Source organism: Hippocampus comes, unplaced genomic scaffold, assembly GCF_001891065.2.
Source record: "Hippocampus comes isolate QL1 unplaced genomic scaffold, H_comes_QL1_v1.1 scaffold39, whole genome shotgun sequence".
Lineage (NCBI taxonomy): Eukaryota > Metazoa > Chordata > Actinopteri > Syngnathiformes > Syngnathidae > Hippocampus > Hippocampus comes.
The window spans coordinates 3,376,472-3,390,854 of NW_017842054.1; the positions used below are offsets into that span (position 1 = coordinate 3,376,472).

The 14,383-nt window shown below is 45.3% G+C and overlaps 2 protein-coding genes across 14 annotated transcripts in view; one reads left to right on the top strand and one right to left on the bottom strand.

Moving 5' to 3' along the window:
- The window catches only part of LOC109510103 (pleckstrin homology domain-containing family A member 1-like), a 23,291-nt gene extending 14,357 nt beyond the window's left edge, over positions 1–8,934 (bottom strand). For 3 of the 8 annotated variants that reach the window (XM_019860189.1, XM_019860188.1, XM_019860190.1), the window contains exons 1-4: positions 8,733–8,923; positions 2,901–3,129; positions 2,375–2,431; positions 2,128–2,173 (exon numbers count right to left, since the gene is read on the bottom strand). In XM_019860189.1, coding sequence (XP_019715748.1) covers positions 2,128–2,173; positions 2,375–2,431; positions 2,901–3,041 — 244 coding nt within the window. In that variant the 5' untranslated portion in view covers positions 3,042–3,129; positions 8,733–8,923. Of the gene's footprint in view, positions 1–2,127; positions 2,174–2,374; positions 2,432–2,900; positions 3,130–8,732 lie in introns of all 8 variants that reach the window. The other 5 variants (XM_019860185.1, XM_019860186.1, XM_019860184.1 and 2 more) reach the window with 4 other exon arrangements.
- The window catches only part of phactr2 (phosphatase and actin regulator 2), a 21,475-nt gene continuing 15,282 nt past the window's right edge, over positions 8,191–14,383 (top strand). For 5 of the 6 annotated variants that reach the window (XM_019860174.1, XM_019860176.1, XM_019860178.1 and 2 more), the window contains exons 1-2: positions 8,191–8,385; positions 9,893–10,025. In XM_019860174.1, the coding sequence (XP_019715733.1) occupies positions 8,206–8,385; positions 9,893–10,025 (313 nt within the window). In that variant the 5' untranslated portion in view covers positions 8,191–8,205. Of the gene's footprint in view, positions 8,386–9,892; positions 10,026–13,770; positions 13,873–14,383 lie in introns of those variants that run through there. The other variant, XM_019860180.1, reaches the window with a different exon arrangement.

Here is a 14,383-nt window from a genome sequence, read left to right on the forward strand (position 1 = left end):
GGGGGGTGGAAAAAAAACTTGACTTCAAATAAATATTCAAATGCTTTTTCGCCGTGCCGCTCCAGTATTTTTAGGTCAGATGGTGATTAGCTAGGGGAGCATAGTATTTAGGACATCCTGTCTCTGGTTGTCCATTTCCATAAGCACAGAGGATGTGCGCCGGAGAAACCTTCACTTTCTTCTAAATGCGGCGTCTGTGTCAACATCTGGTCAGGTAATTGTGCGCGGGTGAGACCTCGCTCTTCCACTTTAACCCACTTTGCCGTAAATAATCGCGCGAACCGAGCTGCACTCTTGGTCGCTCCGCGGAAGTATAGCGCTGTCCCGACAGATGCGGGAGTATCCCGGTGTGAGTCATCCCCGCAAACTGAAACAAACGTGTGCTGGGAAACGTGGGCCCCGCCAGCGCAAGGATGGTGTGTCAGCACCAGATACAATGGCACACTGTCCGGTCGGGTTTCTCGCTTTTTTTTGGGGGGGTGGTTGCTTTGTTTTGTTAAAAGCCATCTGCGAGTGTGACCTCTGTCTGCCATACAGTGCGCGGCCGGGCACCGCTTGTTTGGCGTCGCTGCTGGGGCGTACGCAGGAAGAGGCGGAGCGGCGGGATCCATTGATGTATGCAAAAACATGTGGCCTGCAAACGGCGCTTAAAAATAACCCCTTGACATCTGCGAATCAGGTTCCGATTTGAGTGGCGACATCCTGTCAGAAGCTCCGTAAAGCGCACACACACACACACACACACACACACACACACACACACACACACACACACACACACACACACAGATCCCTATAAGTCAACTTCTTGTCACAGACGAGCATTTCCTGCGATTGAAGCGTTCCAAAATGGAGGACGATAAACAATAACGGGATTAGAGGCTTACTCAAACTGTGTTGTGTTTTAGCAAAGACCACAAAGGCGGATTAATATTGATTCCTCATTAGCTTGTGACAGCGCCGGCCTGCGCGATCAAAGCAGTGAAGCGAAGTTGAGCCAAGAATGTCTTCTGGTTTGCGACCTTCTTCACTCACAAGACGCTTTTAGTCTCGCTCTGACCTTGTGGAGCGGAGTTACTAGCGTTTTGTTGTCTCACAGTGAGTCATCCGACTTCGTTGCCAAGCTCTGCCCAAACACAATGACAAAAACGAATTCTTGGAAATCATCGCCCATCTGTTTTGCATACTCAATTCAAATTTGGTAGCTACAGATGAGATGCACGGCAACAAATTTAGCATTTCCAAATGGAAAGGTGTGCATGGTTACGCGTTTCTGGTCTTGTTTCAAGCTACCGGGGCTGCCAGCAGGAGGAAAAATAGCCTCATTCGTGAAATGTGAGATAGTGTGTGACTGTGTCATCGGTATATGCAGTAGTTTGGTGCTGCAGCTTTTCAAGGTGGAAATGTCATCAAAAGTTTTTTTTTTTGGGATAGCCCCTCCAGCCAACGGTGTGCTGAGCCAGCTGTTATGTTCATCGAGTAAAGACAGTTACAAGTGAACTGCCACTAAAAAAAAAAAAAAAAAAAAAAAAAAAAGAGCTGGACAGTTGATAAATTCACCGAGACAATTTGCACAGCACTTTGGTTGATTTTGTGGTCTGTAAACAAATTTGAGCTCAGCCTCTCCAAAAAAGCCACGCAAGTACACTTGGACCTTCTCGTACTGTAAATGAGAAAGTAAAATGACATTTATAGTCATGTGAAGTCATTCGAACAAACAGCGAGTATGTTTGTAAGTGTCTGATGATGTCATTGTTAATGCTATTCGAAAGTTCGCACACCATACACCAAATGTGGTCATGGTGCAGGCATAGAATACATTGCACAAAGAAGTTTTGTCTTTGGGGGAAATCAATCAATCAATCAATACGGTTTTCACATGTACAGGGAAATGCTTGAAAAGGAGTTTTCGTTTCAAGTTTGTGTGGTCACGACCTGACAACAATATCTATCATGGCAAAGTTATGTCAACGCTAACCAACAACTCAGCTGCCGCGTGGCCGCTTCTGCCTCATTGTGTGTTGACTACAAACACACGAGAAGCCCTTTTGTTACTTGCCCCGCCTCCCAAATCATCTCAGTAATTTATTACAGACTTGAAACGTGTAAGAATAGAAACTCTCTTACCAAAACAGAACTCCGCCTTCGGCCTCAACTTTGTGGCATCGCTCACCTGTACGAGAACAAAACTTGCCATTGTTTGGTTCGCAAAATTCAAAATGCTCATTGACAAAATCTTATGTGAGTTGCCATCCAGGAAGCCAGAATATGCAAACCAGGGGAGAACATAAAGCAGAACCTCCAAATGGTGAGGCAGAACAACTAGGTCACCCTGCTGTCTCAAGTCAGTCTCATACAAGACGGTTTGGCTTACCTTTGAAATGTAAGTAAGCTTCAGGGAGCCGACGCAGTCGGCGTCAACCGGAAGATTCTGCGGAATAATGACGAGGAACATCAGTAAGAGATAAATAATCATCAATGAAAAGTAGGTGGATTGAAGGCTTCTTTTTCATGGCGCCTAACTTCTGCCATTGTGACTTTCACCTCATTAAAATGTTAGCCTTTGCATTCTATAAAAAGAAAGCGAGCCGGTGAATTATTCAAACTTTCTCCGGCGCTACACCGTCTCTGAATACTTCATGTAACAACTGAGCACTTACTCACGCAGCCACGCGAAAGCGGCGTAAAGGCTGCGGACGTGGCGACGACGGCAAGGTCCAGCGTGATCGCCTCTCGCCACTTGTACTGCTCGTAGAACGCTGTCGCCTCGCAGTCTACCTACGCTTTTACGCGCGGCCTGATAACAACTGATAACACGGGCAAGGCATGCCTCAGATAGCGTCCAGATGCTACGCGCTAAGCTAACGCTAACACCGCTCCCCTCTCCACCCAGCCGTTACCTGCGGGTTGTCCATGAACCACACCAGGCTGCCCTGCTGCGTGTCCAGGATGAAGTAGCGCCGCAGGAACTTGCCGCTGCTCTCGTGCTCCTCGATGTCCAGGAAGCCACAGATGCGGTTCTGCCGGTCCACGTAAGGCATGGCGCCGCCGGGACATTCCCTGGCCTGCTCCGGCCAAAAAAGCGGAGGAGGAGAGGAGTCGAGGGGGGAGAAGGGCAAACAAGAACTCCTGGATGGGGGGAAAAAAAAAAGAGGAAATTAAGATGAGAATGAGAAATTGTCGTCGTCTTGGCTGTAATTCTTGATGACTGTTCCACAATAATTCTGCTGTGATTGACAGCGAGGGCTCAGTGTGCTGCAAAGATCACGTGACCCACAACAAAAACCATACCAACCCACTTTCTCTCTCTCTCTCTCTGTCTCTCTCTCTCCGTTTTTTGTTTTTACTTGGCACGTCCCTGTTTTTCTTCCCCAGTAACACACGCGCGCGCACACACACGTACTGTCACATTCTATTCCATCTCCTCCACCCACCCTGGCTTGCTTTTTCTTTCAGCTTTTTTTTTTACTCCATTTCTCTCTCGCTCTCCTTTTTTTCCCCTATTCGCACTATCCCCTCCCAAATGCGCTCGCATCTGATTTGGCAAGCCTCCGGCCGGCCCACTCAATCTCCTCCCCCCTCCCCTAAACCTGAGCGCCCACTTGAGCGTGGCAAAATGGAGAAAGACAAAAATAAAAAGGGAGAACGGAAGGAAAAAAAACGAGGCGAGTGAGTAAACCCCTGCGGGAGCTGAGGCGGAGAGAGGCGGCGAGCACAATTTAACCTGCGGACATGTGACGCACACCTGAATTCTACGTCGCAATCAGGCACACTACATTGGCGTGCATACAGGAAGCCCATAAAAATTGCACAATTTCAAGTCTGACCTACATTTCTGTGGAAAAATACGCTTCACTCAACCCGCAGAAATATACCAGTGATGGCAAAACGTGTGAACACCAAAGAAGACGTGGAACTTCTTGAAATATAAGAAAGCAGTGCACACATCTCTGGCCCAGCTCTTCAGTACAATACAAGCGCTGTCACGACGAATGAAAAACCATCAGTAACTGACACCCCCCAAAATGCTTAGAATTGCCTTCTATTAATGGTTTCAACTTTAAACATACCACCAAAATATTTTAGTGTCATTTCAAACTCATCTTTTAACATTGTCCTTACAAATAATTCACTTGACTTTAGGGTCAGCCAATCCTCCATTCTGCATCTCCAGTTGGCCCAGAATACTGCTGCTCTCCTCTTTACTGGTACTCGTAAGAGGGAGCACGTAACTCCTACTCCTACTCTGGCATCCCTTCACTGGCTCCCTATACAATTTTGAGTTCTTTTCAAGATCCTATTATTTGTTTTCAAATCTTTAAATTGCCTGCGGCCCACCTTACCTCTCTGAGCTCTTCCGCCCCTGCCCGGTGCCTCAGGTCTGCAGACCAGACACGATTAAAGATAGCAAGAACGAAGCAGAGCCTCAGAGGGGATCGAGCCTTTTCCGTTGCTGGTCCCTCTCTTGAAAAAAATGAACCAGAAGTGCGCATACACATCCAAATGCAACCTCCATAACTTCCACTCACAAATTAAACTTTGCACCTCCCCGCCATGCAATGATCACGAGATACATCATCTCAACATAGTTCAAAACCAACTGCTTTGTAATACTTTCCTATGAAGCGGGCCTTTGGTGGCATCTGAGGGCACAGCAGCACCAACACAAAAACACATAAATAAATGCAGCTGCGCCCTGAGACACAAGTCATCCGAATGATGGGCCTCCCGAGATACAAGTTGTCAATAAGCAGCACTCCGGGAAATAAGTCAACAATTGTACAAAAACACAAATGGTGTAGCAACGCATTCCAATACTCTGTCATATAGTATTTATCCTCTGACAGGAACTTGGAAATCTATATTGTACAGACAATATAATCCATCCGTCTGTCTGTCTGTCTGTCTTATACCGCCCCTGTGAGTATGTCCTAATGCTTTTCTTTCTGAAATATTGACTTGACTGAGAAATGTCTAATTGGCCAATGCGTGGATAAATAATGAAGTCCCAGGATAGTCTGTATGACACCCCCCCACCCCACCCCGTCTCAATATGAAGTCCTTTGTGTTTGGGCGTAGCATTACTGTCAGCGTACTGTGGCTTCAGACGGTTTAAGCTACTCGACTGCGCGAGTGAGATGGCTTCTCGGAAAGAAAGGCAGATAAAGATGCTCTTTCTCCGCCGCATTACGAGCGCCGTGCGGGCGGATTGGGGGGGGGGGGGGCAAAAAAAGGCCCGGTTGAGGGGGCAACAAAAGGCCCGGTTGTTGTGCGGCAACAGAGTCTGCGGCGGTGAGAGCATCTCAGTTAGCCGCTACGTGGACTTGAATAGTCACACACACACACACACACACACACACACACACACACACACACACACACACACACACACACACACACACACACACACACAGTCAGGAGAAGATAAGCATTTAAACACAGACACAAGAAGCAATTGTTAGGCGACCGTGAGAGATGCTTCTGTTAAGTACAGCCTGGAAATAGAGTGCTGAGAGCAGGTTTTAGGGTCAGACAAATAAATCCATGTCAATTTTTAATTGCTAAAGTAGTTCTGTTGCACTGTTGGGCACTCCGCACATTATATCGGCAGCATTGTTAGTTCAAAAGCATTACAGAGGTTTCCATCCGTTGTTAAAAAAAACAAAAAAAAACCCCTAACAAAAGTAAGCTTCAAATTGTTTTGGCACCAAGTATGACTCAAAAGATGGTTAGCCAAGTTTACTTCACACCTAACCTTGAAAAATTGAACAGTTGACATGTACGAGTTCATCCCAAAGTTTAGAGAAGGTCAAATGAAGTTCACTTTTAAAGGTTTATAGTGAATTTCAAGTTCGTCCTGGAATTGACACCTTAAAGCCGAATCTTCCTAATTTTCCTGTGTATATTGCGAGCTAAGCTTTCTGTTGAGCAAGCATGACATGAAATCCAAAAGCAGAAGGTTACAACGAAAGAGGAGGGAGGTGTTCTTGCGTGGGTGGGCAGCTCGGACAGAAAGCCAACATTTGCTATGCCGTGGCTTTTGTGTCCGGTGTCACGTGGCGGCCAACTGGTCATGCAGGGACGACGATGGGTCATTAAAAAAAAAAAAAAAGCACAGGCCAGCTGGGAACCTCGGCCGAGTCAATATTTTCATCTAGACGGTCATCTCGAGCCCCTGTTGTAAGGAACAGCTGCCGTGGGGGCATTGCACGTTTCTCGTGGGGCAGCAGTCTGTTCGGTTTGGTTTGAGACCATCTGCGGACAGAACGGTTATAAGAAGGGGCACTGCTGGGGTGCCTTTGAGCATGGTAGCTAAACCTAACTGTCCAGTTACCACCAGCTTGGTAAAGGGCTCAAAATGACTCATTTTTGGTGCGGAACAGCTCCAGTCGCAATTCTAACAAGGATATGGTCAAGTAGTTTTTTTTTGTTACAGTATATATACACGACACTTTAAAATGAGCTTTTGTAGCTTTTCTAGGGACGAGAATGGCAGTTGAGAAAATCGCACTCCTCAGGGGCGGCGGGGCGGGTGCGGATGGCGCTCGCCTTGAGCCAAAACATACTCGTCGATTGAGCCAGCAAGGTGTTCTCAACTGCCAAAACCCAAATTGACTGCCTCACTTTCTAACCATGAAAGGGAAACGTGTCAATTTACACCACACAGCCACAAGTATTTAACCAAAAATAAGATTAGTTGGAGGTCTCACCACAAACACAATAAAAACTCAAGTGAAACTAACAGTGCCACAGACAAATGCTTAATTTTTTTTAAAAAATCCTGCCCGCAATGCCCCGTCTGACAATAAGCAATGACATCAGTGTCGTTGAGCGACACGAGCGTCGCTTTCGGTGTCGTAAAGCAGCACAAGTGTCGCTGTGTCGGCATGTGTTGGAGCAAACAAGTTCTCTGAATACACGTCTTGTTCGCACACATTTGTTGTCTGGGCATTATTAGACAAGTTTTTCATCTCAATGGGATTTTTCCTGCTTAAAGGATGCTTCAATAAATAAAAAACTATCAATTTTCTTCAACCATCCAGCGCAGCTCAAACAAATTGTGTATAAAATATAAAATAGCTTGAAAGTGCTTGAAAAATTTTAAAGCGGATCCAAATTTACCTCACTGGCGCTCCGGGTGAGGATAATGACATGCAGCTGCTTGCTCTCATGAGACGCGATATTACAGCGCTTCCTATTTCACCTCCAATACAATTGGATGCCATTAGAGAAGGGCTTTTACAAAAAGCAACTGTATCCCGTGCCAAAAATAGCATGTTCGAGAGGCGTGCACATGTTCTACATGGTGAGGGCTGGCTCCATTAAACAGCCGGAGATATGAATAGGTACATACGACACGCTCTTTTTCAACGGAGAGCCTATGGCGATGCTATGCTAACGTTTGTGGGTTCCGATAAATTTTCTGAGACTGTCGCCCCTGCCAACATGGCCGCCTCGTAGGCATGTCCGTTAGCCTGCTCTAACGGAAAATCGGTGTACCGGTCTCCGTCTGCTGATTACGCCACTGACTGACAATGACAACTACTGTACAAAGGGGCACTTTCAGCAGACCGGATACTACTTTCTGTCCATTAAATTCAAAGTCCATCTGTTAAAATCGAGCTTTCACTGTACAATTAGTGTCTGGGAAGAGCTTTTGTGTTCATTTATTTCTTTGCCTGTTGGTTTAAATATGTCTCAGTGAAGCCGATTGGAGACCGACCGCTCAACTGTTGATTGCCGTCTTTGATTATGACTTCCGCTCAACTATCATCACATTATCATCGAATACATAAAAACTTGGATGAATGGATAGTAAGTCACGGTGTTCCATCATTGGTTTGTTTAACAGCCCCATGAGTTACTCATGTTGTCCTTCGGGCTAACTAGGAAATGCTGGCACCATTTTTTTTTTAGGACAATGCACATTTATCATGGCAAAAAGGCATCCGTTTTTGCAGTGTCTCTTTATCTTGCGCCCTTCGTTCGCAACTGCTCACCCCCCCAAAAAGTAAAATCGAGGCCATTAATTTCAACAACATTACTCAACTCTGCAAACAAATAATTGTGAGGGGGACGGGGTTGAAGAGGCTGAAACTGATGAATAGCATTTCATTCATCTTCAATAGGTACAACTATATTTGAGATCGGGATGATGTGGCAAGGCACCACTGAGTCGAACGCGTCGGAGCCTCAACAACAGCGATGAGGATGCAGGTGCTTTCGAACGGGTCAAAGGTCAACTTTCCAACAAACACAACCGCGGTCACTCCTGCCTCCGAGTCGGGCACGTCTCACTCCAAACAGGTTCGACAGGCTTCGGCCTCCCTCCTCGGAGACGAGCTGGTCGATCAGTTGGTCCCACTGGGCTCTGTCTACCACCCGGTAAATACCACTGTGCACCGGGTAAAAGATACCGACGACACCGACTACGACCTGGGTTAGCCTCACGAGCTAGTTAGCACGTATAAAAGCAGCAAGTTCCTCAAGTTAACCCGAGAGGAACGGTTATAACATCTGGCAAAGGTTCCTACAGCACACAAAAGATATATTATAGTGTACCGTGAATAATAATAATAAAACAATCGTATCTTGAAGTGAATTTTACACGTTAACCCGGTCAAGCTAACCCTGACGAGCGTTGCTGCGACGAATCTCATCCCGAGCAAAATTCCACACACACGGCTCCGTCAAAAGCCGAGTCGGATACTCGGCGAGGTTAGCCACCTTACCTAGCCGCAGTGTGTGGCCTCGATTGCCGCCTGGCTGTTGCTGGTGGGGGTCGCCCTTCTCCGCCTCAGCCCATCTCTCAGCCAGCAATACGGAGTAGGTACCCGGAGCAACTCTGGCGACGCTCAACGCGGAGGAGCGGCGCAGATCGGCAAGAACTACGATGGGCAACTCTACGCTTATAGCTGGATTGCGCTGGCTTTACGGAACGATGACCGAAGTTCAATGATTAAAACAATAAGTTTTTATTGATTATTGTTTAGCTTCATTCATATGTAAAAATGCATCATTTGCTAGTAACGTGCGTATTAATATTTATATTATTGAACGTCCAGAGTGAGGGGTGTTAATGTATATAATAAACTCTTGGTTAGAATCGGACAGGGGGGGGGTGGGAACAACTGCGTAGGGTGTTGACGTGGCGACATCTGGCGGTATTATTGAGTACTGACCGATAATTTTGTTGCCTCGTCGAGGTTGAAGCAAACAACAAAATCTGCGCTTTCTTTCCAGTACAATAAAAAGTCTTGAATAAAAAATACCACTGAAGGACAACAAAAACTGATGAATAAGAAACCAACATTAAGTAGAAAATAACTCATTTTGGCCTCACTCAGAATTGTTATATAATTGAGGTGGTATGTTTGTCCTGTATATCATTACAAATTCGCAAAAAAAAAAAAAAAAAGATAGGCCTGCTCACGTTCTGTCGGGCTGGTACATTATGGTATTCATACTATGTATGATTGTACAGTATGATTGATGCACATTACTTAACATTCGGCAGCAGTGCTCATTCTTTATACGAACACACTTTTATTTTGGAACCAAAATCGCAACCGAATGACCTCCGTATCTTCATGACTGCACTGATATAATGTACACATTTGCACACATGCACCAACGAAACATGAAAAAACAGGTTTCCACTCTGCAGTCACATTTCAAGGCAACCTGCGTGTTTGAGAGGGCGTTGACGAACGCAGGAAGAAGACACGCACAGCCGGCTCACGCGTGTACACGCACACACGGAGTCAAGTTTGAACAAGCCGAGCAGGAAAGGAAGCTGTATACGCTCAAGCTTTCCTGTTCAATGAACGTGGCACCTTTCTGAGCCTTCCTTTCTTTTTAATTTATTTATTCCGGCGGGGGGTTCATGGAGGAGGAAGAGGGAGACAGTCTCGCAGAGCTGAAGGCCTTCCCGTCCGTGCAACCTCGGCACAGGTTCCGCTCCCACAGCGACGCATCGGGCTTCACCGCCAGAATCCTGTGGAGGCTCAGAGGAGCTCGCCCAGGTAGGACGACACACTTCATATCGCATAGCACTCCCAAGACTTTCACAATGAATACGTAATGAACAAAAATCTAATAAAACAATCAGTTAGTTTTTTCAGTTTAAAACGGTTCCCAGGTGTCTTAACATTGGTGACATACTTTTGTGAAATACCTCAAGGATCATGACTTACATCACTAAGTAAACGACTGCACCCCCACCCCCCACCCGATGTTCATTATGCTAGGCCAAAGTAACCAAATAAAAGCATTTTCACTCGCTGAGGCAGCACCGAGCAATCAAGTATGTGCCGTTTATCAGCTGTTGGCTAGCACTAATCTGTGCATCCAAAAGAACTCGGCGCAGCTCTGCTTACCCTTTTTACTTTGACATGATGGCAGGGTTGTCAAAGCCATGGGAGGGGGGGGGGGGTTGTTTGATAGTGTTCCAGACAGTGTAGTTCAGTGGAAGGACTCTATTCTTCACTTGAAAGTGGCTCTGGATCTTCACCCATCCTTGCTGATCATGCCCTGGGTGGATAAACTCAGTGTGGGTGTAGTTAGAAGTAAATTATCCCCACTGGACATGAGGCGCAGTGTGATGTGCTGACATCTGATGTGACATGCGGGATGGTTGAGTTGTCTTTTGGGGAAAAAAAACAGTGTTGCAAACAAGCCAAAGTAAAAGCAAAACACACCCAAAGTTCATCCCTTCAGCTTTCAAATGTTTAGATTTTGCTCTGTTAGCCAAATGGACCGATAGCAGGTTGCCATAATTGTTCCTTAAACTTGATGTTTGTTTTTCTACAGACTTTGTTTGAGTTATTTTTTTGTGTGGCATTTCCGACCAATTGCTGAATTATTTCTGACCTTAAATGCCAAAATGCTTCACCCGTGTGCACGCTGCTAAGTCTGCATGTTGCGTCGCTTAAATGTCACTCTGTACCACTTTGGCAACCACAAGTGTTGCTGTGTTTCCGACCAGCCGTCTTTAGCATTTCAGCCTTGATTCCTGGTGGGTATGCCGTTCAGTCTTTGCCCCAGTCACATTTACAGGATGTCTTGAAAAGTATCCTTTAAAAATGTACAGCATGGTCTTCAGTAGCATTTTCAATAATACAATGGGAACTTCCAGAAGTAGCGTGGAGGTCTAGTGGTTAGCATGTTTGCTTCCTGATACTGAGTTGGGCCGGGTGTGTATCATTATTGGGCCGATACCGGCCTTATTTAAATGTATCGCAAACTTGTGAAGACTGCCGAGAACAACCACTGATGTGCGAAGCAAAAAAAATCTGACTATGGGTCATTGTCATGCGTCAGAAAGAGGAAAAAAAAAGGTCTTAGGTCACAATTATCTTTTCATTGTGTTGATTGAAATTTGTTGACTGAAAAGTACGAGTAGTATCGATATTTAGTATCAGCATCGTCAAATTTCCCAAAGGTGTTACAATTTGAAGCTCAAGCATTATTTTGACCAATCTAAATGGATCAGTTGTGCTGTGGGAAATTATCATCCATCTATGCCAGCAACGTATAGTGACAGGCAGGATAATTAAACGGTCTTCCACCAGAATCATTTCAGAATACGTCCAACATTTTGTGACATTTTTGTTTGGTGCTATGCTCTGATTTTTTTCCTAATGTTAAGACAGTATATTAATGTTAAAATATTCCCCTGAAATAAAAAAAAAAATCACAAATAGATTTTAGAATGAAATTCACTTCAAACACAAACATTTTTTGTTGACATTTTAACTCGGAAGTCAACCGGCGTCACACGAGTTGACTGCGTTCCACTTTGGAGCTTCTCCTCTTATTGTTAGTGTGTACAGCGATATGAAATGGCTTGTGAATCATCATTAGGGAAGTCGTTTCCATAAATAGTCCATAAGGAATCATGTGTAGACTGTAAATAGCATGCTGGCCTCCAAACGGACAATCTATTACTTTCCTCTAATTACCCAGGCAGAAGGGAACCATTCGGGCAGAAGAGCCTGGGATCAACCAAAATATTAAAATGGGTTCAAAGTGAGGAGAAGGGAGGAAAAATGTGACTTGAAACGGCAAAAAAATACAAAAAAATAAACAATAATAATAATAGAGTGGGTCAAATTAGATGTGAGGAAAGTGTGATTAAGGAGGAGGAGAACGCAGCCAGAAAAGGCTGAAGAAATGGAAGAGGAGGGCCGTGTCAGCTCACTCCTCGAAATAGCCGAGATTAGACAGCATTTGAGTCGACAATGAGCACTTGCTCGATGTGCTCTTTTTTTCATTGTGCACAGAGCAGTCGTTGCCCCCGACGGAAATATTGAGAGAGAGAGAACGACAGAAGACAATGAGATGAGACAAGAAGAACAGAACACAATTGGACCTCGGTGTGATTGTGAGCGGTTGTCGTTTGTCGGCGCGTGCTCTGCGTTTGGTTAGCAACCGCTTCGGGGTCTACCCCGCTGGATGGATACTGTACAAGTGGTCTTACAGTGTCGAGATCCCTTTATCTGATAACATGTGGCTTTGAAACGTTTTATTACCTTAAGCGAGTTATTTGTCACGCGGCGAAGGCCAGCAGGTTATTTGTACTTTCAGTGGCAGTGGTTTTTTTCCTCCCTCATTTTGAAGTTAAATTGTCACCTTCCTAGTTTACCAATAACTGCATTTAGTTCCTGACAAAGACCTCTGCTCCATTAATAGTTTTTAAAAAAGCATTTTATCAGCAAAGGGACCATACAGACCGTTAGCTTTCAAAGCCGTGGCCGCTCGTCGAGCATGTTTTATAGCGTCCTGATTCATTATGTCCACTTGCGTTAAAAAACAAACAAAGAAAAAACAGGAAATTAAAGAAATCAAAACCTTGTGGCAGACACACACACACACACACACACACACACACACACACACACACACACACACACACACGATTGGACGATAAAAGTCTCCATGCGCAATATTGAATGTTGACGCTTTATTATGTTAATTATGGTTCATTCGAGTTGCTTCCAGTTCAATAACATCTAAAACAAGTCGGAGGTAAGACATACAGTATATTCTCTCTTCTCTCCAGTATATATTCTGCCATTAAAATTGAAACTGGTAGTCATGTCTGTGTGTGTGTGTGTGTGTGTGTGTGTGTGTGTGTGCGTGTGTGTGTGTGTGTGTGTGTGTGTGTGTGAGTGTGTGTGTGTGTGTGGCATGCACCATTATTCCACTCTCTGAAGTACTTTCAGAAAAATGTTGACTCTGCGACAATTTCCGCTCGGTTTTGTATTTTTTTGGTCATGGGACACTGGTGCTGCCGGTTGAGGGTGCACCTGCTGTTCTAACCTTTGTTGTGTGCGTGTGTGTGTGTGTGTGTGTGTGTGTGTGTGTGTGTGTGTGTGTGTGTGTGTGTGTGTGTGTGTGTGTGTGGCTCTGGCTCGTGTTGCTCTTTACACAGCAGTCAATGTCGGTAATTGCGCTGGAGCGAAGCTTGACCTTTTGCCGTGACTCTGATCTGTGAACCCGTACTGAAAACAAGCAGCCATAAATCATACCTGGCAAACGCACACACCTATTCATTTCCTTTTTTTTTTTTTTTTCGCCTTCCCATTTGCATGACTTTCGGTTTCACGGTGAGTACTCCGTGCGATAAGGAGCCGGGCATGCTCGGGGATAGGAGCCGGCCGGACTCAGGGGGAAGATCGGGGACCTGAGATGGAAAGAGACATTAAGTTTTAATGCTCTTTACTGGAGGGAGAGGAGGCAGGCAGGCAGGTGGGAGGAGCGAGCGATGAAGGAGGAGGAAGAGGAGGTGGAGGGCGATATGTCGGGAAGAGGCGAGGATCAACTCACACGGCTGATAATATTCCCCCGGTCAAGTCATGGAACATGATGGTGAGTTTCTCTCCGCTCTTTTGTTTATGAGTTAAATATATATCACCATTATCCTCATGCAACTATTATTTCTATTCAAATGACCACTTATATCATCCACTAATTGTGCAATATTTATAAGATGCTAATGCTATGAGACGATCACTGTGTAACATGAAGGAGGGTTGGACTGTACGGGCTTTTGGTGTTCTTCGGCGATTGGAGTTGTCAACTTTATGCCGTATTCTAAGTCGCCTGAAACAGCGGAAGTGTGATGACTGCACATATTGTGGTCATGCAGCCCAGGTGGGTGTTGTTTGTGGTCATATTTGGGTGTATTCAAATGACACAGGTCGTGCGGTTTGTTTTTGAGGCTTTAGGAGGCAGGCGCAACCAACCGGCATCAGGTCATCTGATTGAAATGAGATATTTTTATGAGTTATGTGTTCATCAGGAGAGAATAACAATGCCCTGCTGGAATCATTCGAACCTGTGTGCTCATTTCTGGTTGAGAAATTATGTTCAAGTGTTC